Genomic DNA, 26,943 nt, shown 5'->3' on the forward strand with positions numbered 1-26,943 from the left:
CGAAAACAAAAAAAGAGAAGATAAAGATTCAGTGAGTTCTTCGAAGAAGAGCCTCTGGTACATTATAACTTTTATGGATAAGATTTCTATTTCAAAGAATCCCAAGCTACCTTTCTTGCTAAGACTCTCCACATTCCAAACTCTTGCCCACCACTGTTAGGACTGCACCCTTTCCTCGGGAGTGCTAATTAGATGCTCCTACCCAATACTACTCACCAAATACTTTCTTATACATAATATGACAAACTCTTCTGCTAGTCACAGAACAGGCTGTTGCTACAACTTTATTCACTTACTGCACTTTGCACACACTCTTAGAAGGGATTAAAGACTCCCATTCAAGGCCTCAGCATTCCATTTACCCATTTCTATCCGAAACGGTGTCTCAGAAACCATTCTTCCCATCCGGTAAGTTAAAAGATGTCATTCGTCCTCAGGAATAGCATTTTCTTAAAGTTAATTTTGTAAGGAGCCATCTCTCCCCACCAACAGAACCTTACTTGTTTCAAAGATAATTTTTATTGGTGAGAAACATTTTAAAGATATAAAAGAAAATTTTCTTATTTATATGACAGTTTCCATTTTGAAAGTTTTCTTCTCAAAGTCTTCTTTCTTTCAAGAACGTAGCTTATCCATCAATAAGGATCCCATCCTCTCTCGAAAATGAATCGATTAATCATGTCAAAAGATCTCAGAGGCTGGTCATACGGTAAAATGTGTCCTCCTCCTCGAACAATTACCTTGGAGAAGAAAAAAATAAAAGTTAAAATTTAGAGAAATGGATGTTCTACATGGATGGAAAGTTTTGGTTTGGATTAAAGTATTTTTAAAGCTCACATGAAATACAGAACCTATTCTATCAATCCATGCCTTTGGATATGCTGATTGCCTAGGTTTTGATAACTTTGCTGATAGGTACACTTTAAGGTAGGAAAGCTTTATAATTGTTGGGTTATTTAACTTAACACAAAGTAGTGTTCAACTTTCACAAGTATGGAACTTGAAAATTGTCTTTCTCCTCTTGGGAGTGAGCTGTCTGCTGCTCTATGCTTTACCCTTACCTGGTGAGGCCCCTGAGGTGTGAGGATCTACCCTATGGTCAGTTCTGTTCCCAAGTGGGTGGAGGAGCCTACCCAATGCCCTCCTTCAATCCACTGAGCATCGTGGCCCTCACACTGAGCTCTACCTGACATCTTAGTCTTGGCCGCTAGTACAGGGGAATTTTGATTCTCCAAAAAATTATGACAAAACGAGAAATCCTTGACACCTGAAATCTTAAAAGGCCATTTTTTTTTTTGGGTAGCACAGAATTAGAACATTCTTTTTTCCCCCAACATTATGAAAACTGTCCAAATATAGAGCGAATCTGAAAGAATTTCATAGACTTACAACTTAGGTTCTCTCATTAACACCCACTCTACTCATTTTCTCACACTATCCATCTATTAATCCATCTTATCTTCTCGACACATTTCAAAGTAAAATATGGATATCAGTACACTCCCCCCAGATTTTATGTAAAATTATCACACAGTGAAATGCACTTATGTTAAGTGCAGATGCACTGCGTTTGGATAGCAGTGAATACATGTGTCACCTGATGAGATATATAAAGCATCCTGAAACATCTATAGTTAGGGTGAGTTCAGACCCCTGTGCTAGGTGCCATACAGATTTAAAAAAAAAAAAAAAGGAAGGGGTGGTGGAGGAAGGGATCAGTCTCTATTTTCAGCAAATGTCAAGGGGAGGCCTTCGTGATTCAACACCAAAAGAGAAAGAACCGACACTGAGTATTGGCAGGTCGCCTGCAGGAGGACAGAGCAGTGTGGCTTGACATGTCCTATGGCACATGTGGAAAATAGCCAGGAGTTAGTAGTGGATGAAGTGAATGAACACATGCAAGTAAAGAGGTCACACTCAGTAAGTTCTACCTGCTAAATCACAATCAGCAAGTTAAGACAACTTCGGTAAGGCCCTTAATAGCTTGTTTTACCTGCCTCAATCAGAAGGGAACTGAGGCAGAAAAAAAAAAAGGAGAAATACATTTACACAGTGCATTTATTATATTAAAAATCCACCCCAACACTCAGCATCTTACAACCTTGCTGTGCGGTAAGTGGGACCAACATTATTAGATGAATTTTGCTTTACAGCTCACAGCTACATAAGTTGCGTACTGCACAACTAGCAGCAGAGAGCACCATTCATGCCAGCCTCGGTGACTGAGTGATAACAGAGCTACTAGGAGGCTTGTCCAAGTCACATAATTGTAACTGAGAGAAGGAGCTGGAACCTGGCTTTTGATGCACACACCAGTGTTTTTATTCAAATCATAGTATTTGTACAATAATTCTTTATATTTGAACCAAACTTTACAGTTTAGTCATAGAACATTTCACCTGGCTCTCAACAGCCCTCTGAGGCGAGTAAGGGAAGTAGACCACTATTACAGATGTGAGATTGGACTCAACCCTCATACACAATTGGAAACACGTGCTGTATGCTACACTCCGTCAACGGCCATTTGTGCCTTGCTGCAATGACAGTGGAGCCCATCTACCATGTGTGTTCAAGCCTGCATCTGGAAACCCAACATTTTGTCACAGACTGAAAGTAAACATGTGTGACATGAGCCCCTCATGTGACCCTAGAGGAAAACTTTTGCTGCCCCCACAATCCCAGGCTCGAACTCTTTTCCTGTAGGTTCCCATCCAAATCTCCAGCTTTGGCAGGATTTTGATGAGTGATTCTCTGCAACGTCAGCTCAGCTGAGGACACTTAAGGAAGCCATGTTTGTGACAAAACCCAGCTGCTGCTTCAACTGGAAGCGAATCTGGCAGCAGTGGTCCAAAACAGCGGTAAGCTGAATCCAAGAGTTGAATCCGAGAGCTAATGGTCATCCTGCCTCTAGGACCAGAGCTGGAGCTACTAGGGGTAACATAGTGCTTTATGGCCCAGGCTTGGAGTCAGAGTGCAGGAGCGTGACTCAAGACACAGCAAGCTGTGTGACCCTGGACGAATAACTTACCTGCTCTGAGCCTCAGTTTCCTTAACCGTACAACAGAGAAAAAAGCATTACCTCTTGGGACAGTTGGGAATTACGAGAGCAATTAATGGAATAATGTCCATGGATTACTTAGCATAGTTCCTGGACTAGGATGGGGTACTCAGTGAATATTAGCCATTGTCATTTTTCTTCCAATAGTTATCCCTATTCAAAATCTAGGATCAAAATGCTTGTGTCAAGCTACTCTAAAACACTAAGTTCCTACATTAGCATTAAGAAATCTTGGTTTCAGGGAGTTGTTTAAAACAGAGCTTCTCAAGCCTGAATATGCATCAAAATACCTGAGCTTGTTAGAACAGACTGCTGGGCCTCATCCCTGGACTTTCCAGTGCTGAAGGTCCAGGGCAGGGCCTGATAATTTGCATTTCTAACAATTCCAAGGTAATGTTGACACTGTTGGTTCAAAGATTATTTTTTGAGAACCACTGTTTAGAAGAACCTTTTCCATTCTGTGACAAACTAGGCAATTCTCTATAATAAGAGACAATACGAACAGATTTTGTTTAACACCTAACTCATGGCTCACCACAGTATATTTCCTCCCAATCATCCACTTTCCCAGTATTTACACACATGCACACAAGCGCGCGCGCGCACACACACACACACACACACACAGCTTCTCTGACTATGATAATCAAGTGGTGAAGAAGAGATGATACATTTGGTGTTACAATTCTTATTCTCAGTAACCTGCATGACTCCTGGTCCAGTTCTCAGCTGCCATATGTAGTGACCAAATGTCATCATAAATGGAGCCATTAAGATTGGAAAGAAAAGCTCATTTGGGAACAAAGTCTTTTTCACACAGCAGAAAATTCTCAAAGTATATTCCTTAGCATATTCACAAAGAGCATTTTACCAATGTTAACCTCAAAAATAAACTTATGAGTTCCAGAAAAAAAAGACTGTTGTTTATAACCATGCTGTTTACCACTCACAAATCAAGGACACAAACAACTCCATGGTTTTTAGAAGTATATAACAAAATGTGACAGGGCTGTGGTTCCATATTTAACTGTGATGAGATTAATCCCAAGGCTCCCTGGTTAGAAATGGTCTCATCATCAGAAACTGTCTATGTTGGGTGTTTCCACGCTAGAGCTGAAACCTCTAAACTCATGTGTTCCAGATGTTCCAGGGGGTCACAAATGTGTCATGAATTTTAAAAGGGTTATGCAAACACTTTAAAGCTTCATTCCACTCTATTTTTTCGACACAGATACAATTCTCCCTGGAACTAGAAACATGGACCTGGCGGTCAAGGCTTCCCAGTTGTGCCTTTATGGGTGACAAGATATAGAGGGAAATTCACACTGGGATTGTTGATATAGGTTTGTCAGGGGAAACTTCATGGGGGTCTTGGAGGAGCAGATGTCTGGACAGACTGTGCTGGGTGGGGTGGGGGAGGGATGCACCCAGAGGAAACTGCCCTCGCAAAAGCAGTGGAGCGCGAAACTGCACGGCACGTGCAACAAGCAACAACCCACGAGGGGTTCCAGGTATGCAGGGGAAAGAGAAGGGTGGAACAGACAAATACTAGTGAGACCATGTGATGCTCCATATGATGTGCTGCTGGGTTTGTGTGTTTAAACGAACAGTAGCATTTAGTACATTCATGATGTTGTTCAAGCAACACCATTATCTAGCTGCAGAATGTTTTCATCACCCCAAAGGGAACCCTATATCCATTAGCAATCTCTTCCCACTCTCCTCTCTTTGCCAGCCTCTGGCAATCCCTAGGCTGTTTTCTGTGGACCTGCCTATTCTGGATATATCTAAGGGGGTTTCAAGCAGGGAAGTAATATACTCAGATTTGCATTAGAGAAGGATGACTTAATGTGTAATGAGTGGGCTGATTTGGAAGGAAATGATACTGAGGCAGGAAGGCAGATTAGGAGACCAGCTGTTCAGGTGAGAGAGGATGTGAGTGCATGGGAGAAATGGGGAGAAGGGGAAGGAGAAGAGAGATGTCAAGGTGGAACCATAAAATCAGTGACTATTCAGATGTAAAGGTAAAGTGAAAGCACGCCCCAACATGTATACATATCCTCCCCATTTCAGGCTTCTGACACAGGCAGCTTTGTAAGTGGTGGTGCTATTAACCAAGAAAGAAGAAAAAGAGGCAGGTTTGAGGCTAACAATATAGTATAGATTTATAGTTCTTCTTTTTTACTACAGGATGATGCAGACATGGGAAAAAAATCTTGCTTGTTATGGTGCCTGATTTACACTAAATTTATTTTATTATTTTTATCTTATTTCATATTCACAAAACCTTACCCTTTAGCTTTCAGACACTAACCTTGTGTTGAAATGGAATAAATATGCACTCAAATAAAAAATATACTGAAAACGAAAGATACCTGGGAATGAGCCAAAGCTTGTTAGTAGCCACGTCCTAACAAGGAATTGGGCAACCCACTTAAAAAAAAAAGGGGGACACAACTCCCCCTGCCCCTCAAAAAAAAAAAAAAAGCAGAGATCGAGGTTGCAAGCTGCTCCCAAAACCCTCAGGGAAAACTTGAGATTTACCAGTGTACACTTCTAGTGTACCAAAGCATTACTGAACAGGAGGGGGAAAGATGCTTTAGCTGACCAAAATGTAGCCATCACAATGGGACACATCCCTCAAGTAGTCAATACATAGCTTTGGTGGTACTTGACAGTTCCTTAAGGGCTTCCCAGATAGACCATCTTACATAATCAGTTGCAACAATATTATAATTTAAGATTTCCACCTATGATGTAATAGCAAGTGTCAACCCCACCCACAAGAACACTCAAAGCTGAATTAAAAAGAAAAGAATCCTCTTTAAAAGTATCAGAAAGCAGCCAGTACTTGAGAATGAGACCATGGAGAAAAGAGAATCACAGAGAAGTGAACTGAACATTTTGTTCTGCTTTTCTCTTGGAGAAATTTCACCATTTTCTAAGCTTCTTTTTCCAAGAAACTGAGCAAAGAATGAAGATAAAAGGATAAAAAGCTAAGTAGAGCGTAGGGTACTTGGGAGACCAAAAATTAAAACAAAGAAAACCCAAAAAGAAACAAAAGATAAAATTTAGAATTACAGGCTTGTCAAGGAAGCATGGCTCTAGTAATACCATAGGCTTTCTGTTAGACCCACAAAAGACAAGGTCTTAGAAGTAATGGAAACCAGAAGGAGGTTAGCTCTCCCAAAATCTGAAATCTAGCACCAAATCACCATGTTTGCCCCTGACTGAAGCCAGTTGATCTGCCCCTTAACTAACTGCCTTTCAGGAAAAAAAAAAAATCAAAGCCTGTTTGGAGGAAGATAACATCATTTTTCATATATTTTGTTCAGCAGTCAATAAAATGTAGTAGACATGCCAAAAGATGAGATCAAATGACTGAAAACCAAGGGAAAAAGCAGACAACAGAAAGAGATCACAGGGATCCAATTGGAGTTATCAGGTATAGATTTTAAAATAACTGTAGATTTTAAAATCTAAATCAGGCACAGGTTTTAAAAACACAAGAAGTTATGGAAAACACAGATAAGAGAAAAAAAAGACATGGTATGACAAAATATTTAACTATGTTTAACTGGAATCCTATAATAAGAAGAAAAGGAAGGAATTGTGCAAAAGACATAGTAAAATATAGAGATCATGAGTAAAACACTCCCCCAAATCAACGGAAGTCATCAAGCCACAGTGTTGAGAAGCTCTATGGACCTAAACTAGAAAAACCCAGAGAAAACTAACCACATATGGGCACATAACAGTGTGCTGCTAATACTAAAGACATAAAATCTTAAAAGTTGTCAGAAAAAGAAACCGCATTTTCAATAACTTCAAAGAAGCAAGAAAATTGACTAGTTAACAGAAACAATGGAAGCTATAAGCCAGTGGAATTGGATCTTTTGAGGTTTTGTTTTTAAAGATTTTACTTATTCATTTATTAAAGGGAGAGAGAAAGCAGAGGGTGGGGCAGAGGGAAAGAGAATCTCAAGCAGACTCCATGCTGAATGTGGAGCCCAACATGGGGTTTAATCTCATGACCCAGAGATCACAACTTGAGCTGAAACCAAGAGTTGGACACTCAACTGACTGAGTCACCCTGGTTCCCCCATATTTTTCAAGTTCTAAAAGAAAGTAGCTGCTGCCAGGGACTCCCATGTGAATGACTCCTTAAAGATATTTTCAAGGGAATAAAAAACTGGAAAAAGGTATTGTCAACAGATGTGTAAAGAAACATTTGAAGATTATTCTTCAGACAGACAGATAATCATCCCTAATGGAGACACGGAGGAGAATGAAAAGCAAACGAGAGTTTACATGGGTAGATAAACAGAAATGAATGTCAATAATAGTAATGTCTTGTGGATTGTGAATGATGCGGAAGTTTTAAAAAAAGACAACAGTTGCACAAAAGGTGGCATAAATTGAGTTAAGGTATTGTCACATACTTGCACATCTGGAAAATGATAAGCGCACTAACTCAAAGTCAACATTCTAAGTCAGCATGTGTGTTGTAATCTCTAAAAGGATAAATACCCTGATGTTTATAGCAGCATTATTTACAATAGATAAACTATGGAAGCAGTTTGTGTCCATGATAGATGAATGGATGAAGAAGATGTGGGATATATATACATTGAAATATTACTCAGCCATCACAAGAATGGAGTCTTGCCATTTGCAACAGCATGGATGGATCTAGAGAGTAAAATATTAAGTGATAAAGGCCAGTCAGAGAAAGACAAATACCATATGATATCACTCATGTGTGAAATTTAGGAAACAAATAAAGGGGGAAAAAGAGAGAAAGACAAACCAACAAACATGCTCTTAACTATAAAGAACAAACTGGTGGTTACTTGACGGAAGGTGGGTGGAGGCATGTGTGAAATAGGTGATGGGGATTAAGAGTACATTTAACATGATGAGCACTGAGTAATGTATAGAATTGTTGAATCATTATATTGTACACCTGAGACTAATTTAAGTGTATATTAACTATACTAGAATTAAAATTAATAGAAAATAAAATTTAAAAATAGATAATAAAACAATGATCTTCAACAAGCTCATAGTAGTTTTTTAAAAAGGAAATGTCTCCAAAGGAAAAAATGGGATAGAAGCATGAGAATATTTGGCACAGATGCTTCCGTGTAATGTGAAAAACAGACTTATGACAATCAGGGAACTTTTGAATTAGAAGATATCTGGTGATCAAGTAATATAGCCTGTTTTTTTTTTTCAGAAAGGTACAAAGTGAATGCCTGGGAAGTGAAGACCCTTCAGTCAAATATCTTAGCCTCATTTCATCAAATCAATTAGATGCCTCAATGTGCTATGAATGTCTCTGTTTTTAAAAAAGAAAAAAGGGGATCCCTGGGTGGCGCAGCGGTTTGGCGCCTGCCTTTGGCCCAGGGCGCAATCCTGGAGACCCGGGATCGAATTCCATGTCGGGCTCCCGGTGCATGGAGCCTGCTTCTCCCTCTGCCTGTGTCTCTGCCTCTCTCTCTCTCTCTCTCTGTGTGTGACTATCATAAAAAAAATAAATAAAAAATAAAATGCATCTGACATGGTAGGCTCTTAGTACATTGTTCTTTAAAAAAAAATAAAATAAAAAGAAAAAGAAAAAAGAAAAAAGTCATGGAAATTTTCTCTAAATTAATTCCAAGAATCTCTGTGTTAACTTCAGCAAGGTTGGTATGAATGACTAAGGTTAGAGCCTTCTCTTCCTTTGATCATTATTATCAGTGGAAACCTAAAGGCACAGTACAGTGTAGTAAGAAGTGATTCATCATGGTGATCAAAAACATGAACTTGGGATTCAGTAGATCTGACTTTGAGTCCAGCTCTGTGACTTTGGCACCAGGACTTACCTGCTTCTATTTTCTCATCTGTAAGATGAAGGTAAGAATTAGGGTGACCAGTTGTCCCACTTTGCCCTGGCCTGAGAGATTCCTGGAAATATAGGATTTTCAGTGCTAATGCTAAAAAAGTGTCAGGCAATCTACGATGGTTTGTCACTCTAAGAATATTTAACTTTTTGTATGGATTCGAAGAGATAATGCACATCAACCACTGTATGGCACTCAGTTCACAAATACACACCATGTGCCATGTAGACATATATTAAGAACTCAAGCAATAGTCATTATACTATTATCTCATTTTTTATTGTCAAAGGAATATTTTTTCCCTTTGACAGTAGAGAAAGATCAGAAGTTACAATACTAATAAATATAAAGATAGTACTATACTTTTTCAGTAGGAAAAATATATTGTTCAGGAGGGAGAATATTTCTTTCCAGGCTTTTTTTTTTTTAATTTCCATGCTATGAATTCTTCCTACCCACAGGAAAGGTCTTAATTAAAGAAAGAAAGGAGATTTAATATGAGCTCAAACTTCTGTCAGTTTGCTTGACTTAACTGTCTAGAGTGAATTTTATCCCTTCAACCTGCCAACACCACGATCCATCCCATTCTTTCCCTCCACCCCCCTTTACCACTTGCAATGCTAAACACCCTCATCTCCCCACACAGAAATGTCAAGCAAGCAAGACCTTACTTGTCTTAGCAGAATGGCAAAAAGCTGTTCTGTCTTTTTTACCCATGTAAGAACCCACTTTACAACACAGGATTTGATGCAGTTAAAAAGTCATCAAAACTTTACTTCCTTCATGTCCTGTTTTCTTTTTGAAATCCACCAGAGGATAAAAAGCAAAATCCAGTTCATTAATTACTCTTACTCCCTAGCTTTATGATCTATGTCTGTAGTTTGCTCTGGGAGGAGAGAATGAGAGCTGGGGAGGAGTGGACAGGGGTTATTGCAGCCAATGCTCTCTGTTGGCAGTGTTGTGAGGATGGAGAGCCCGACTCATTGTCTTCTGGGGAACAGGGAGAGGAGAGCCAGCCAACCTACTAAGGTTTTACCTCCCACAAATGACAGTGTGGGATGGCTCTAGCATTGTGCACTGGCTCAGGACAGCCGGTTGTGCACATTGCCGCCCAACTCCACGTTGGTGGTGTCATGCTGGGAGCTTGAAATCAGCCGCGGTGGGAAAATTTACACCACAGCAATCGGCAAACACTATAGATCAGTGTCTCCTCTCCCTCCCAAGCCAGTTTACATTCCCACCCCTAGTTCTCTGACATTTAAGCTCTCTTGGGGACAGATGAAACGTTAGAGCATTCTTTCTCTCTCCCAAGATAAATCAAAGAAACATCTATTCAGATTAGTAAATTATAAGGCCAAAACTTCTCTGAAATCTTGGCTCAGGAAATCAGATGGGCCAGGTTTCAGATATTCGCTGAAAGATGAGAAGGTCCTGCTCCCTGCTTCCATTCCTGCCTACCCCCTGCCAGTTATACTGAATTCTAGTATAACTGGCAATGATAGGTTCAAGAGCACACACTGCGTTCACCGATGCTTCTGTTGGCATCAGAGCCCCTGTGACACTCCAAAGCTGGTCTGTTTGGGACAACTGGTCACCAGAGAGGGTATCTAGATCCAACCGTGTTCCTGACCCACAGGCTAAGGGGATCCCAGGCCTGAAAGTGTCCCCAGGTTCCAAAAATTGAGGATACAGGACACGCCAACCGGCACAAGATTTTAATGATGCCATTGGTTGAAATAAAACAAGGCGAACAGTTTTCACTACCAAGCCAAAGACTGTCCAAGGCAAAAACAGTCCCCTTGGGCCAGTGGACAATGTGGCAGTATCTTAACACAACTTTATTTTGTTCTTCACACTGCTCCTTTCTCTGCCCCTCTACCCTCCACCTTGTGTATTTTGGGGCTGTGCTTAATGTTTCTACCAGCACTTTTGTGAATCTGGTTACACTTCAAATCAAAACAACACAATGTTACTATTTAAAAAGCAAACCCCCATTCCCTCTTTGTTCCTCAAATATCATTAATTTTTAAAAACTATTCTCCATATGTGGATAATACTTTAAATGTTAGTCTTCTTAGTATTTATTCACTTCCCATAATGAAATGGTTCTCTGTTAAATTTCAATAGATTATTAAAACCCACTCAACGGCTAAGAGAAAATTACGCATCATTGCCTAGCTGTTATACCTCAGTAAATAGATTTGCTATCCAATTTATATTTTAAATAATACAATAAATTAGCTCCCTGAGTATTAACTAAGTGCATATTTGGGTAGCTTAATTTAGAAGCATTCTTCTTATGCTAATCAGCCCTCTCTAATGAAATAGAACCACATGAACTAAGAGGACTCTTGGCAAATAATCAGAGTAAAATTGGGAGTTGCTATTGTTTATGGTTTCCTTTGTTTTCAGGCAGCAAGCTGTGTGGGTTTTATTTATTTTTTTTAAGAAAAAAAAACCCCAAATGCCAAAAATTTAATTTTTTTTAAAAGGAGAGGACATTCTAGTCAGCCCCTAAGATAATGAAACTTCTACAACTCCTCCCATAAATTTATTTCCCAGAATATTTCTCCTTTCTTCTCCTGAATAACACAGAAAAGAAATCGTCTTCAGCTGACATGAACAATGCATCCTTTCGTTTGAAGGGAATTGCTTTGAACTGTTCATTATCTTAGCATGCCTAGACTGTTTCCTAGAAGACACTTAAGCATGTACAATTGGTGAGCAACCATAGCACTCCTTGAAAACTGCAGTTTGTTTTGTTTTGAGATTTTACTTATTTACTTATTTGAGAGAGGCAGAGGGGCGGGGGGTAAGTAGACTCACCGCTGAGCACGGAGCCTGATATGGGGCTTGATCCACAACCCTAAGATTGTGCAACCTGAGCCAAAGCCAAGAGTCTGCAGGTTTAAAACACACACACCTACACACACACACATGCACGAGATGAGTACGGATAGGAGAGGTAGGGGCCAATGTGATTTTCATTCACTGGATATTCAATGGGGGCTGGGAATTGTGGTAAGGGGTTTGCTAAAGAGATAAATGATACATTATTCCTGTTCTCAAGGAACTCAGTGTCAAGAAGGGGAGGAAAGCAATTAAAGAGTTACATGAAAGAAAAACCCCAGTGTGGTACATGCACTAAGGTGTACATAGAGATGCAAAGGAGATATTCTGAGAGAAGAAGGCTTCCTTCCTTCCTTCCTTCCTTCCTTCCTTCCTTCCTTCCTTCCCTCATTCATTTATAAGTAATCTCTACACCCAACATGGGGCTTGAACTCAGGACCCCAAGATCAACAGTGGCATGCTCTACTGATCCAGCCAGCCAGGCACCCCCTTAGAGGTAATTTTAATTCCTGAAAGGTAAATGGGAGTTCTCCAGGCAGCCAGAGGTGCAAAAAGGACCTTATAAAGAAAAGAAGGAATCCCATGGGAATTGCTGGCTGACGCAACAGCAAGGAGGGTTTGAGGAATCATAAGGTGTTCAGTTTTTTAGGATTCCAAAGGAGAAGGAGGCAGGGTAAGAACTCAGATTGGAGAAGAAAGCAGAGGCCAGACCTAACCTCTTTACTGCTCTGTGAAGAGAGTTCAGACTTTATTCTGCAGGTAGCAAGGCATCCATGAGAGAGTTTGAACAAGGGAAAACATGATCAGACTTGTGTTGTGGAAAAAGCACTGAAAGAAGAGCAGATCGGAGAGTAGGGGGACTTGTTAAGACCAGCTATTGTCAACGGAAAAAGTTTAAACCACAACTTAAAACACAGAGTGTTCTTGAATAGCATCCTCTAAAACCTGTGCTTTTTTTTTTTTTTTTTTTGAAACACCAGAGAGCAAAAAAATTTCAGTTTAGAATGTATAAAGTAGGGGAGTCTCTCTTTTAAAATGTCCCCAAAATGCTGTATGGTTTTTTTTAATTGCTGAATATAAAATCAGTGTTTTTCCCTTTAAGCAGTTCTTTGTGGTTTCTGTGTCAAGCACTAGGAAATGAATAAAATCAGGCCACTGAGAAGGATTTATAAAGCAGATGTGAGAGATGCTAGCTAAGGAACTGGGTGAGTAATATTTACCAATTACTATTCTTCTCAATTTTCTGGTAAGACACCCAGCAAAGCACCTGGCTAAATAACTTCACTTCCTTATTGTTTCCATGGGAAAGGAATAGAAGTGAGGGTGTTTGTGCTGTGTTGGGGAAAGATGGCCTAGGGCTTGCCTGCAAATCCAAGGCATCTATTGAAATCTGTCTATTTTAACAGTTGTTTCTTTATACTGAGCCACTGTTGGGGAGTTGAAATGAAAAGGTGCTAAAGAACTAAATTTCTTATTTTTTAAAGATGGATTTTTTTTTAAAGATTTACTTATTTATTTATTATGAGAGAGAGAGAGAGAGTGCCAGGAGCACGGGTAAGGGCAGAGGCAAAGGGAGAAGCAGACTCCCACTGAGCAGAGAGCCTGATACAGGGCTTGATCCCAGGGGACCATGGGACCTGAGCTGAAGGCAGATATTTAACCGACTGAACCACTCAGGCACCCCTAAGCTGGATATTTTGGTAGCCAACCTTGGCACAGGAAAGAAAAAATGCATCTGCCTAACCAAAGCAGTGTTAGGACTTGGACATGACAAGTCTACTCTACTTTTCACTCTGTGTGGAGACTGCAGTCTTTCCATTTGGTGCTAGCCAGAGAAGAGGGGAAAGACAGCAAGAGAGAAGAAGACAATTATGAATGGCAGATATGGGAAAGGACATTAAGCTTCCCTTTAACTTAACAAACCCACGGGAAAGATGACTAGTGACAAGTCCAAGCGTTGGCAAAAGTGTGAAATAATCATATTTCTTATACATTACTGGCAAGATTATAATCAATTTAGAAAACAGTTTGGCATTATCTCATGAAGTTGAAGATGCTCATACCCTGTGAACGCATCAGTTCCACTTCTAGGCTTTATTCTTAGAGAAACTCTTGCACACAGGCACGAGGAGGGCAAGAATGTTCATGAAAGCAATACTCGTAGTAGCGAAACACTGGGAACCACTAACATATCCAACAGCAATGGAATATATGGATGATAGAATTATACAGTGGAATATTATGTGGCGATGAAGAAGAAACAAAGCATAATTGAACTTATCAACATGGATGAAATCTTAACATTGCTGAATAGCAAAAACACATTATTGCAAAATACATACAAAATAATTCCTTTTTGGGACACCTGGGTGGCTCACGGTTTAGTGTCTGCCTCCAGCCCAGGATGTGATCCTGGAGTCCCGGGATCGAGTCCCACATCGGGCTCCCTGCATGCAGCCTGCTTCTCCCTCTACCTGTGTCTCTGCCTCTCTCTGTGTGTGTCTCTCATGAATAAATAAAATCTTTTTAAAAATTCCTTTTTATATAAAATTAAACATGAAAAGTTGGGACACCTGGATGGCTCAATGGCTGAGTGTCTGCCTTCAGCTCAGGTCGTGATCGAGTCTCACATCAAGCTCCCCATCCAGAGTCTGCTTCTCCCTCTGCCAGTGTCTCTGCCTCTCTCTCTCTCTCTCTCTCTCTGTGTGTGTGTGTGTGTGTGTCTCTCATGAATAAATAAATAAAATCTTTAAAAAAATTAAACATGAAAAGTAAAATGTTATTTATGGGGATGTATATCTGTAGTCAAACTATTAATTTTTTAAAAAAGGAAAAGGATGATAAAAACAAAATCCAGTTCAGTGGTTTACCTCCAGGGGAAATGAGGGAAAGAGGTGGGATTGGGGAGGGCAAGCTCTTGGTAATGTTGCATTTCTTTAACTGACTGGTAAGTACAAAGGTTTACTTACTATTATTTGTTTTATCTTACACAAGTATTATACATACTCCTCGGTTATTATTCCATTTTTAGTTTAAAAAAAAGAAAAAACCCACCTACTGATGCTGCCAGACACACAAAAATGAATCTTTAAAAATTTAACATGTTGTCCGTCATGTTCTTTTCTTTTGTGTAAAACAGAGCTGATGAGATGGGCCATGTGTCTAAAAAACAGTAAGTGGGGGGGGATATAGGGAAGCAACTGAACGGCAACAAAAGCAAAAATGGGAAGTCCCCCTCTGGCAAGCAGCTCTACGAAGACAGAGCTGGTGCCAGAATCTAAACCTTGGGATTCTGGTTGCTGCATACGAAAATAAATATTAGGAACAAAAATAAACACTCACATCTCCATGCCGGACAGCAGAAGAGCAGAGAGTTTGCTAAATAACTGGGGTTTTTGTTTTGCTAGATGGTTTTTTACTCTCTAAATATGAACCCCTATATTCCTCTTCTTCCCTGTTTCCATATGTTAGAAACTCAGTACAAAGGGGGGGGAGGCAAAAACAGAAAGGCTGGATGCTTTCATTTATTGTTAACAGGGATGTTTCAGATTCCTGGTGACCTAGAAAGGGACTCAATGCTGCAGAAACATCTCATTACTCAATGTAGCCATTTTTATTTACTATCATTAGACTGCATGTAGCAAAAGCTGGAACACCTCCCCTGCCCCTCTGTTCCTTTTACCTCTCACCAAGACAGTTTCTTTGTTATTGTGAAGTTACAACTGGTGTAACTTCAACTGTAGTAGTTCTAGGCCTTTCTGATAAAGAATATTTAGTTGAGCCCTTAAAACACAGTATCTATTAAGGATTCTATTAGGGACACCTGGGTGGCTCAGCCGTTGAGCCTCTGCCTTCCACTCAGGGCATGATCCTGGGGTTCAGGATCCTGTCCCACACTGGGCCGCTTCTCCCTCTGCCTGTGTCTCTACCTTTCTCTCTGTTTTTCTCATGAATAAATAAATAAAATCTTTAACAAAAGGGATCCTATTAGATAGGAGGAGATCTGAATGCAGGAGGAAAACAGATGAATACTAGGAGAGGCAGTAGGAATTTTTATTTCATGCTTACTGGGTGCCAGGTAGAGTGTCAAGTAATACATGTAGGCCCATAATGAATCCTAGTAACTAATCCCTTCCTGAGAGAGAGAAGTATTGATGTGATGCCCACTTCACTGATGAAGAGCCTCTTGGAGAGGTTTGGTAACTTCCCCAAGGTCACACAGCTAGTAAGTGGTGGAGCAGGGTCTGGCACAGGATCCAGTCTTTTAACCTCTACCCTGTTGCTTGACTATGGTGATGGTAGTCATTAGAATTACCAAGGTATTAGACTAGAAAGAAAATTCAAGCCTACTTGATAGCTAAACTCATAGCTGTCAATCTGGGGTTCCCAAAGGTGGTCTGTAGTTTGGGTTGGGGAGGATCTAGAAATTATTTTCAATAATTCAAATAGTCTAATGCATGAGTTCTTGGTCTTTTTTGTGCCATGGACTCACACTGTCTACTGTGGCCTATGGATATTTTCCAGAAAAATGGTTTAAAATACATTATATATACACACATATATATCATAGATTACAAGCAAACTCATTATATTGAAATTAACAAAGTAGTAAGAAATAAATTTGTGATGTAACAGTATATATACTTCTATATGAATGCATTGAATAAGAGCAATCAGGGGTCTGGTAACTACTGCAATTTTAAAGTAGCAGTGACAGTGATAAATGTTGTTTCAAGGTATTTGCAACAGCATTTGTATTTGATATGAAAGTATTTCTGCTTTCTGTTGGTGACAGAGTCAAAGGTATTGCTAAGGCCACTGTGGTTTGTTGCCTACATTCATAATGGGAGGAAATGCTAAATTTCATAATTCATAATGGAAGGAAAAGCTATTTGAGGTCAGTGAAAATAAAATGCATTTTTTTCCCCTTCTAAGTTCCCTGACCCCTTGAATACTAGTCACAGACCCTTGCCCTGGGTTAAGAACCCGAAATCATTGCATTTTCTTTTTGCTTTGATAGGACATTAATTTTATCAATCCATCATAGTGTTTTAGCAGCTGATTAATATCCAGAAACAAATTCAAGGTGCCTGGTGGATACCATCTTTGCTAAGAATGGATCCAGATGATGTTTACAGCAGACCCTGCTTGATCTAGTTGTGTCATTTCTGAAGAGTAGCATAAGACACACCACTATCTAAGGACTGCACAGGACGACCACATCACTTCAGTACAGCACGGAAGTCTGCTGGGAAAAGGAAGCTAATCTTTTGAATAAATAACGGAGTTTTTCTATGAGTCTAAACTACCAGTGGTCTATCAGTGTTTTGAGAAAACAAAGACCATTTGTAAACCTACAATGCACAGCAGGGACTGAGGTTTAAAATTTAGCTTAAGGTTTTGGCTGAGGATTCCAGAGAATCAGAGCCCCGCCAGTAGATACTATTGACGAGAGAACACTTTTCTAAAAGTGATATTTCAGATCAATGGCTGGTTTGTTAAGAGTGAAACTACATTCTCAAGTTTCTGGTTGGCCTGTAAGGAAGTAAAATAGGTCAGGATTTAGAGCTGCCTTTAGGGATCAGAATGGAAGTTTATCCAAACAATAAACCACGTGGGGTTCCTACAAGATGAAGCTATTTTGGCATCAGTAGAGGGTCAAAAGACATCACAATTTAGGTTTCCCCCGAACAAGATGCACACTAGAATTCCCAAACAGACATATATACTAATGTTCAGGTCCTACCCCTGACAAATGAAGTCAGAATATTTGGAGATGGGGCCTGGGAATCTATACTTGCAAGGGTTAACATACTATGTTAGGAGAGTGTAGTAGATTAATGATGGTCCCAAATTCTTCATCATTCTTCCCAACAAGAGGAATCTGGCCTTCTTCTGTGATTTGTTTTGACCAATAAAATGCAATGGAAATAATATTCTGGGACTTTTGCACCCTGGGCTTAGAAGGCCTGACATCTTTTGCTTCCCAGTTTGGGAGACTGGCTGCCAGGCTGTGAGGCCCAGGCCAAGATACTGCATGGTGAGAGGCTCTATGGAGAGGGCCCTGGAGAAGAGAAGGCCACTTTGCATGTTCCAGCTTTTGCCAAACTCCCAGCTGAAGGCAGCTGCATGGATGGCCTCAGTATACCTCACGTGAGTCAGAAGAACCACCCAGCTGAGCCTATCCCACTCACATAATGATGAGAAATAAACTGTTGTTGTGTTAAGCCACTGAGTTTTAGCGTAATCTATTATTCTATTAATAAACAATTAAAAAATAAATATTTCCGAAAAATATTCTTTTTCCTAAAAATTCTGCTGTTCCTATCTTGGAATCTTGATATGAATTAAAAGCAAGGCTGGAGCCATCTTTTTAATGCAGACAGAAGACACAATTACACTAAGAGCTTAGGATAAAACTTACATCATGCCAACAAAGAACAATATCTCATGTGGTGTTGGGCAAACCACCAGCCCCTGATGCAATCCCCTTCTCCATGCCAACCCTGAGAGTTCGCAACTACATTACCTGGGTGGCCTTGATGGTAGACAGAGATGCACTATCAGATCCCTCCATCAAGGATGGGCAAGCAGCCCAGCCTCCAGCTGTCAGCAGCTCTAGGGGCTGCCTCAGCTGCAGAGAGTAGCCTTTTCCAAGATGATGCCCTTTCTGGGGCAGCCCACATTTGGTGAATGAGTGAGGTGGGGGTTTAAAGGCCCAATGTGGCACACTGATGAAAGAAGACTCTCTCCAGAGCTCCCTGCCAGGTTAGCCAAGCTTTCTCAGGCATAGACCATAGTTTGATTCCTGATTCCCTCTTCCATCAATTCTGCTTCCTCCCCACTCCCTTCACTGGTGTTGATCCCTAATAAACATCTTGCACCCCAAACTTGGCCTGGATGCCTGCTTCTGGAGAACTCAGCCTGCAACTATCATGGAGCTTTCTGATGATAGCAAGTCATGATGATGATGATGATGATGATGATGATGATGATGATTTGACCACTATGTTCTGGCTTTCTGCTCACAGTCTGATTCCCATGCATGAACAGAGAACCTTCCCCAGATCTGGGTAACAGAGACAAAGAAGCTATGAATTGGAAATCATTATTTGTAGGAAGTAACAGAGCTGGGAGAGAGGTGAAGGTTCTGCATAATAATCTCTGTAACAAAGCCAAAACATTTTTCCAGGGAATTAACTGCATTTGGTAATCATCATCTCAAATCTGTTTAACAGTTACTTTCTTGCATTAAATATTGTTTTAGCTTCATCTCACCCCTTCTCAACTAGTCGAATGCAAAAATCACATTTGTTGCTCTTTGCTTACTCTGATTTTGTCAATGCAACCAAGGACTTGAGGAAGACCTTTCTGGAACCATTAGTTCCTTCAGAAATAGTGCAGAATGCTCACTACACTGTTTAAATTTTAAAAAAAAAATGTCAGCAGAAGTCCAAGAGGGGCAGGTGGCCAGCTCTCTCTCTCATTCCCTCTGTGGATTATCCGTGGAAATGTTCAAATCCCAGCCTGATCTTCCTTTGTACTCAAAAGACTGAGGTTATTTTTTTCTCTATTTTATAGTTGTGCATAGTCAGAGAAACAAAACAAAGTGAACGTTAGTTTTAGAAAAGCACAGTTAGGTAGCTGGGGTTGTTCCTGCTTTCTATCTGCACACCATACCTTCCCTGTCCTCCTCCCTCTTGTAAGCACTCTGCTTTCCTTTAGGAGACAGACTTTTCTGTGTGGACTGGATGTGCTGCCGAATATACTGGCCGCCACCACCACTCCACCCCCACCTCTGTCACCACCACCACATACACACCCCCATGGGCAGACACGTAGTCCACTCTGGCCAACTAGAGTATTCCATTCCTTTCCACCCCACTGCCCTCACAGGTACTTAGAAGCATGATGGTGCGGAGGAAAGATCGAGATTTGGGTTGTTGAGTCTTGGATACAACTACTATTTGAAGCCTGAAGCAAGTATCTCAGGTAAACCTTCTGTTTCCTCATTTACAAATTAGTAAGTATAATCACATAATTTATAGTGGAGCTATTAGTATTCCATAACATTGTGGATAAATAGTGCGTGGTAGGCCTGAGGGTTGACATATGCTGAAGAATGGGTATAGCTGTCATCAGCATGGGCCTTCCGGACACCCTTCTTGCTCAGAGTTTATAGAACCATGAAGAGCCCACAGCCAGTGAGTGGCAAAACTGAAATTCACACCAGGTGTGTCTAGCTCCAGAATCTAGGCTCCTCTCCTGATACCAGACTGTCTTCCATTCGTCACAACTCTTCAAAGTAGTCAATCTTTGAGGGTGGGGGGCTCCTTGCCTCTGGTTTCTCTGTACATAACCTTTAGCAGAAGGTCTCATTCCTGTTGGGTACTCAGGGAGAAACCCTTGAGGAGAGTGTGGCAGACCACCAGCCTGAGGGGCCCCACAAGCCAAAGCCCAGTCAGGGTCAAGGTGCAATCATGGCTTAGGGCTTGTGCTTTAGGGGGCTGGAGGTGCTTACTGCCGGAGGAGAGTACTGTATGATGCCAGTATGCCAGGGTCTCCCTGTGGATATTTAGCTTTTAAGTTAGTGTGGATACACCGGAAAAACCATTTCTCAAACAGTAATCAGTCCTCACAGCTTGGACATTCCAGAGCTTATTCCCGTCACCTCTATTCCGGGAGCTCAGAATCAAGCATCATGAAGGTGGACTTAGAAAGGAGGTGGAGAACCTCCTTCCAGTAAAGCTCCCAACAGGACTCCTTATTTCTCAGGATCCCCTTTCCTGACCTCTCTCCACGCTGAATTCATCCTATTGCTGCCATTTTAAACTTCTCAAAGACCAGTTTTGAAAATGTGCATAAACACCCTCCATGGTGACAAGCACTGTATGCTTCCATTTATACAAGATACGTAGAGCAGTCAAGTTCATAGAGATAGAAAGTAGAATGAGCAGAATGGCGGCTGCTAGGGACTGGGGTGGGGGAGGGGAGTGGGAAGCAAGTGTTCAATGGATACAGGTTCAGTTTAGGAGATGAAAAGAGCCATGAAGATGAACGGTGGTGATGGCACCCCAATATTATGAATGTATTTTTTTTTTTAATTTTTAAATTTTTTTTTAATTTATTTATGATAGTCACAGAGAGAGAGAGAACGAGCCAGAGACACAGGTGGAGGGAGAAGCAGGCTCCATGCACCGGGAGCCTGATGTGGGATTCGATCCCGGATCTCCAGGATCGCGCCCTGGGCCAAAGGCACGGGCCGAACCACTGAGCCACCCAGGGATCCCATGAATGTATTTAATACCACTGGATGACACACTTCAAAATGGTTAAGATTAGGGGTGCCTGGCTGGCTTAGTCAGTAGAACATTCCACTCTTGATCTTGAGTTTTAGCTCTATGTTGGACATGGAGCTTACTTTTAAAAATAATTATTTAATTAAATTTAACAAATGGTTAAGATGATAAATTTTATGTTTTATGTATTTTACAATAAAAGAAGGGAAAAAATAAACCCTTGAATGGCCTGCCTCCCACTGCTTCAACAATGGAGCACTCATCTCTTGACTACCATTGAGGGCCCATGACCCTTCATAGTCTCTCCACTGGCTCTTATTCTCTGGGCTCCAGTTTGGAAACTCACAGGCTGTGCACACTGCTGGTGCTCTGCTCTTCAGGCTCCCACTATGAGGCTCTGCCTATCATGTTGCCTCTGTTCATTTTAACTACCTTCAGCATCTGTTCTTTTATTAATATCAGAAGTTCGAGATAAAACCATAACTTCTTAACTTAGGATGAACCTGGCCTTACCATCCACTAAGCACTAATATACCTTTAAAAAACCCTGATACTCTGTCTATAGGAAGCGGGTGCACATATGTGACTTCACAGCTAAAGCTAGATGTGAAATACAAGATTTCTCAGGCCTGCATGAATTATGGCAGACATGTATGCAGGCTCCAGTCTTCACCATACTAGCATGCAGCTGCCAATGCATCATTCTGGAGGTGTGCACCCTAGTGAAGCAGAAAACCACTGGGCCGGAAGCCAGGAGTCCTGGAATCCACTCTCAGCTCAGTCATGAAATGAGTAAGAGACTTCGGGACAGTCACTTAACCTCTGGGTTTCACTTTTACCACCTGAAAAATGAGATCTAAAATTTGTTCCAGCTGTAAAATACTACCTAGCTGAGATAATCCATCCTGTAATTATTAAATAACCCGAATTGATACTGATAATGAAAACATAAAATAAAAATAACAATGACTCAAACTGCAATCAGGAAAAATAGACTTGTTGGAAATTCTGCAAAACTCATGTTAGCAGAAACTACGCCCAGTAACATTTGATAAGAATGAAAACTGACCAGCGACTCAAACTTTTCTTTCAATGTGGAAAATAATTAGTCTCAATAAAATATTTCCAGTGAAATAAAGATGGAAAAATTTGAAATGGTTTCCATGCCTTCTTCAGAAAATTTAGCTTCGTAAAGTTTATTTTAGAAAGATGTTCTTAAAGGAATTCATCAGTGTTATTCTGACTAAAATTTTTTATTTCTAAATGTAGAGTCAAAACTTCCTTGGGGTTGAAATAGCAATTCAATGGTGTAAAAACAAAATATCCTGTTTCAAAAGTAGTGGCAACATCAAAACAGATCATGAACAGTAACTGTGACTTTTGGATAAGGGAAGAGAAAGACCGTAAAAGGAACAGCAGGGTAGCCCTGACAGTGTTGGTCTGGGTTTTCACCAGCCAAGGAGGAAGAGGATTAGATCTTTGATCTACCACTATTAAGTCAATGCACACACACACACACACACACACACGCCACTATTCTATTCTATATTGCTTGCTAACTGAGCCCTTCTGAGCATTAATGAAATATAGATATTTCAGATCTTTCTTAGATATCTTACAGATAACTCAGTCCAAACCTTGCACTTTAGAGATGAACAAGCTGAGAAGAGGCCACTGCCCCAGATGCTGTAATAAGGCAGTGTCTGAATCTTAGAAAGGCAGAGATGCCAAGGGCACATTGTCTTCTAGGCCAGAACCAGCAAGAGGCCGCACGCAGCCCTCCTTCTTCACCTGCCCTCCATGGGCTGGCTGGGGCTGTCTCCGGGTTTCCCAAGGCATCGCCTGATGGGAACATGTGGGGAAGTGGCTCCCTGTCTCTTACCCTACTGATCCCCAGGGACAGCTGTCATTCTTTCAAGTGGACACTTTAGGTAACAATCTGGAGACAAGTCCACTTTGGTTTTGATTTTTAAATTAAGAGCTGTAGAGTTTGGCAAAGAGTGAGGTTTCTCTTTTGGCAGACACATTCACATGCTTCTGTTTTGTGTGTCTAAGGCTGAAAAGTAAGTCCATGGCTAAGGCCCGTTTTTTTCATTATCAGACGCTTGATGTTTGGACAGGATTCTCAATCCAAGGCTCACAGAGAATGCCTTTGTTAACACCGGGGCTCTTTTCTCTCCTTAATTCCCCCTCATCTCCACACGCCACCCTCAACCCTACGCGGAGGCATTAAGCGGGCAGGAGCTCTGCCAACATTTAAAAATCACCTCCATAAAATTCAGATCCCTTGCCGTGCGGTAAAACACTCCCTATCACAAACACATGTGGGCCTTGCTTCTTTTGTTACCGTTTTTTTGGCAGCCGGAGGAGGGCCATTTCATCTCTCAATGTGTTTTGCATTCACAAGAGTCAGTGGGCTTAGTGTGATATTTGTCACAATTTCTGAGTGGCGGCCAATCCCTTTGCCCACCTCTGTAGCACATGCCACCCTGCAGCCACAGCCTGGCCTCTGAACTAGATATTTTATGCACTGAGCCAAGCAGGACACATGTGCAGTGCCAGGCGCTGGAGCGTCTCACAAGGCTGCTCTGGGGGATATAGGTAACAGGTAGCAGAAACAGCCATCAGGAATCTGGAGGATATGCTGAGAGTGCCTTGGTGGGACTGTCATCACAAAGCAGTGTAGCAGACAGGGGGACAAGTGACATGTCCATTGCTCCCTAGCAGCTCAACATTCATGTTGCCCTTAATAGCCTAAATATTAATATTTATTTATTTAAAAAATATTTTATTTATTTATTCATGAGAGACACACAGAGAGAGGCAGAGACATAGGCAGAGGGAGAAGCAGGCTCCCTTTGGGAAGCTGAATGCAGAACTCAATTCCAGGACCCCAGGATCACACCCTGAACTGAAGGTAGACAGACCCTCAACCACTGAGTTACCCAGGTGTCCCTAAATATTAATATTTAAACTTTCCCTAAGGGTTGATTTTCAAACATTTTCCCTGATCTTGACTTTTGCTATTTATAATTTTTACTATTTATAATTTTACTATTTATGATTTTCCTTTAATTACTATTTATTATTTATACTTTTCCTTTTATTATGTATACTTTTATATATTATTTGGGATAATTTACTATACATGATTAGAGATAACGTTTACCATGATGAGATATTGCTCTATGCTAACTGACTTGTTGAATTCCCTCAATAATCCTATAAGGATACCATACACTGTTGTTCCTAAACAACAGACATTTATTTCTTACATTTCTGGAGCTGAGACAAAGTGCTGGCCAATTTGGTTTCTGGTGTGAGCTCTATTCTGGTTTGTAGACAACTGACTTCTTGTTGTATCTTTCCATGGCAGAGAGAGGGAGAGCAAGTGAGCTCTCTGGTGTCTCTTATAAGGACACTAACCCCTGCCCTTATGACCTATTTAACTTAAACTACTTCCTTATACGTCATCTTTGCAAATATAGTCACATCATAGGTGATGGCTTCATCACATAAATTAGGAGAGACATAGTTTAGTCCCCAGCAGGTAGGTATTATTTTCATCCCTATGTTTTAGAGCACTGTGCTCTAATATATTACTGAAGGTAACTCAGAACTTCATGAGTATTTATAAGTATCTCTTTTATATTGCACCAAAGAAAGCTTAACAAGTATCTTTCAAACACATGAAAAAATTACCTAAAGGAGTTTTACCCTGAGTGTTTCCCTTCTATTTAGCTGACAGTCCCTATATTACTGGCAATTAAGTATCAGAGGTAATATGAGAGACATTGATAAAACTGCTATGGAAGCAGAATGAATAAAGTTCGAATCCCCATCCTATCATTGGATGATACAGGACTGTTTACCTTCTTCAGTCTTTCCTCATAGGTAAAATAGAAATGATATTGTATGATTTGCAAGGATGTTCTGATGATAGCCATGAAATACCAATCATGTCTGGCACGTTTGCTCAAGAAGCAAAGCTATTTTATCATTACTGAACATAAATATTGATAGATGAGCCCACCTTTATAACTCCTGTCTTTTATTGGCATACTTTCCCTTCCATCCTCTCTTTTATTATTTTGCACACAAAATTTAGAGTGGTTTTTGACAGGTCTCTTTAAAAAGTTGACATAGATCAGAACTATTGAAACACCTATTTGTTAGAAATTAATAATAATATATCAGCTACAACCACAAAAGAAAACAACCTTAAATGGTCAACAGGAAGAGAATTTTAAGAAAATTAATTACATCTATTAATGGAATCAGTAGAATATAACTTAAAGATAAATGAAGAATCTATACTGTAACTTTGAAAATATGTATGGTATCATCTTAAAAGAACAGAGCAACAAGTGCCACTTCCTGTCTTGGCAACGAAACTTGTTGCTCTCAATCTCCCTGCTAAAAAACAAACAAACAAACTAACTAACTAACAAACAATGAAAAATAAAACCAGGAAATCTGGACAAAAATACAGAACATGCCCATTTGAAAGTCAGGGTGACCTATGAAGACAGCCAGGACATGAAGAATGGATTAGTTTCCTATTGTCGCTGTAACAAATCACCACATATTCAGTGCCTTTATAACAATATACATTTCTTATCCTATAATTTTGGAGGTTAGAAGTCTGAAATGGTCTTACTGGACTAAAATCAAGATGTTGGTAGAGTTTCTTCTGAAGGTTTTAGAGGATAATCTGCTGCCTTGCCTTTTTTAGCTTCTAGAGGCTACCTGCATTCCTTGGCTCATGGCTGCTTTTGCTATTTTCAAGGCCAGCAGTGTAGCATCTTCAAATGTCTGACTCATCAGCCTCCCACATCCATTCATTTCCTTTTAAGTAAGCTCTACCCCTGATGTGGGGCTCAAGCTCATGACCCCAAGATAAAGAGTTGCATGCTCTACCGACTAAGCCAGCCAGGTGCCTCCCCCCTCATTCACTTATAAGGACCTTTGTAATGACACTGAATAATCCAGAAAAATTTCCCCATCTCTGAGTCAGAGGATCAGCAACCTTATTTCCATGTGTAGTTTTAATTCTTTCTTCTGTAAAACGTAACATATTCACAGGTTCCAGAGATTAGGAGAAGGGCTTCTTTGGGGAACCACTATTCTGCTTAGCACAAGGAGCTATGGTTACAAAGCGAAGGAGAGGGCAACAAGATGACTCTGATATTCTGTGGTTCTTTCCCCATCAAAGCAATAGTTGATTCAGGGACCAAGAGGCTACAAAATCTTTATTAACGTGATAGTGAAAAAGCTGGAAACCTGAACAGAGCTGCGGGGAGACAAAAATTGGTGTTCATGGCCTGCCTAAGAGTAGAGGCCCTAGTTAACACTACAAATGTCAATTTAGGACCATGGAAATAGACCAGTTAAAATACAGATTTAAATATAATCAATTCCAGACTTGATCCAAGTGCTTGACCCCTATTTAACTGCTTGACAAAGCAAAGTAAAATCTCTTTAAAAGAAAGTATCATCAGCTAAAAGCTCAAATTATCTCTACAGTTTTACCAGCATAATGTCTGACATTCCATTGAAAACTTGAGGCATACCAGAGAAAAGGATCAAGTTACCATAAAAAAAAAAAAAAGAAAAAAAAACACAATAGAATCAGGCTAAAGGGTAATACAAATCTAAGAGTTATCAGCAATGGATATCAAAGTAAATGTGATTAATATGTTTGAGAAACAGCATGATGAGGAATAGATAATTATCTAAAAGTTGAGATCTATAAAAAAGAAAAAAGACTGAAATTCCAGAATGACAAAAAATAATTACTGCAGTTAAAAAATAAATGGGCTAAACAACATATTTGGAATAGTAGTAGGGG

General features: G+C 40.3%; 1 protein-coding gene across 4 annotated transcripts in view; it reads right to left on the reverse strand.

Annotated features, from left to right (window-relative positions):
• Window positions 1-500: 500 nt before the first annotated feature.
• CPVL (carboxypeptidase vitellogenic like) overlaps window positions 501-26,943 on the reverse strand; it is a 127,035-nt gene continuing 100,592 nt past the window's right edge. For all 4 annotated transcript variants that reach the window (XM_072764629.1, XM_025993089.2, XM_072764628.1 and 1 more), the window contains one exon: window positions 501-740. In XM_072764629.1, coding sequence (XP_072620730.1) covers window positions 636-740 — 105 coding nt within the window. In that variant the 3' untranslated portion in view covers window positions 501-635. The remainder of the gene's footprint in view (window positions 741-26,943) is intronic.

Source organism: Vulpes vulpes, chromosome 7 (genome assembly GCF_048418805.1).
Source record: "Vulpes vulpes isolate BD-2025 chromosome 7, VulVul3, whole genome shotgun sequence".
Taxonomy (NCBI): domain Eukaryota; kingdom Metazoa; phylum Chordata; class Mammalia; order Carnivora; family Canidae; genus Vulpes; species Vulpes vulpes.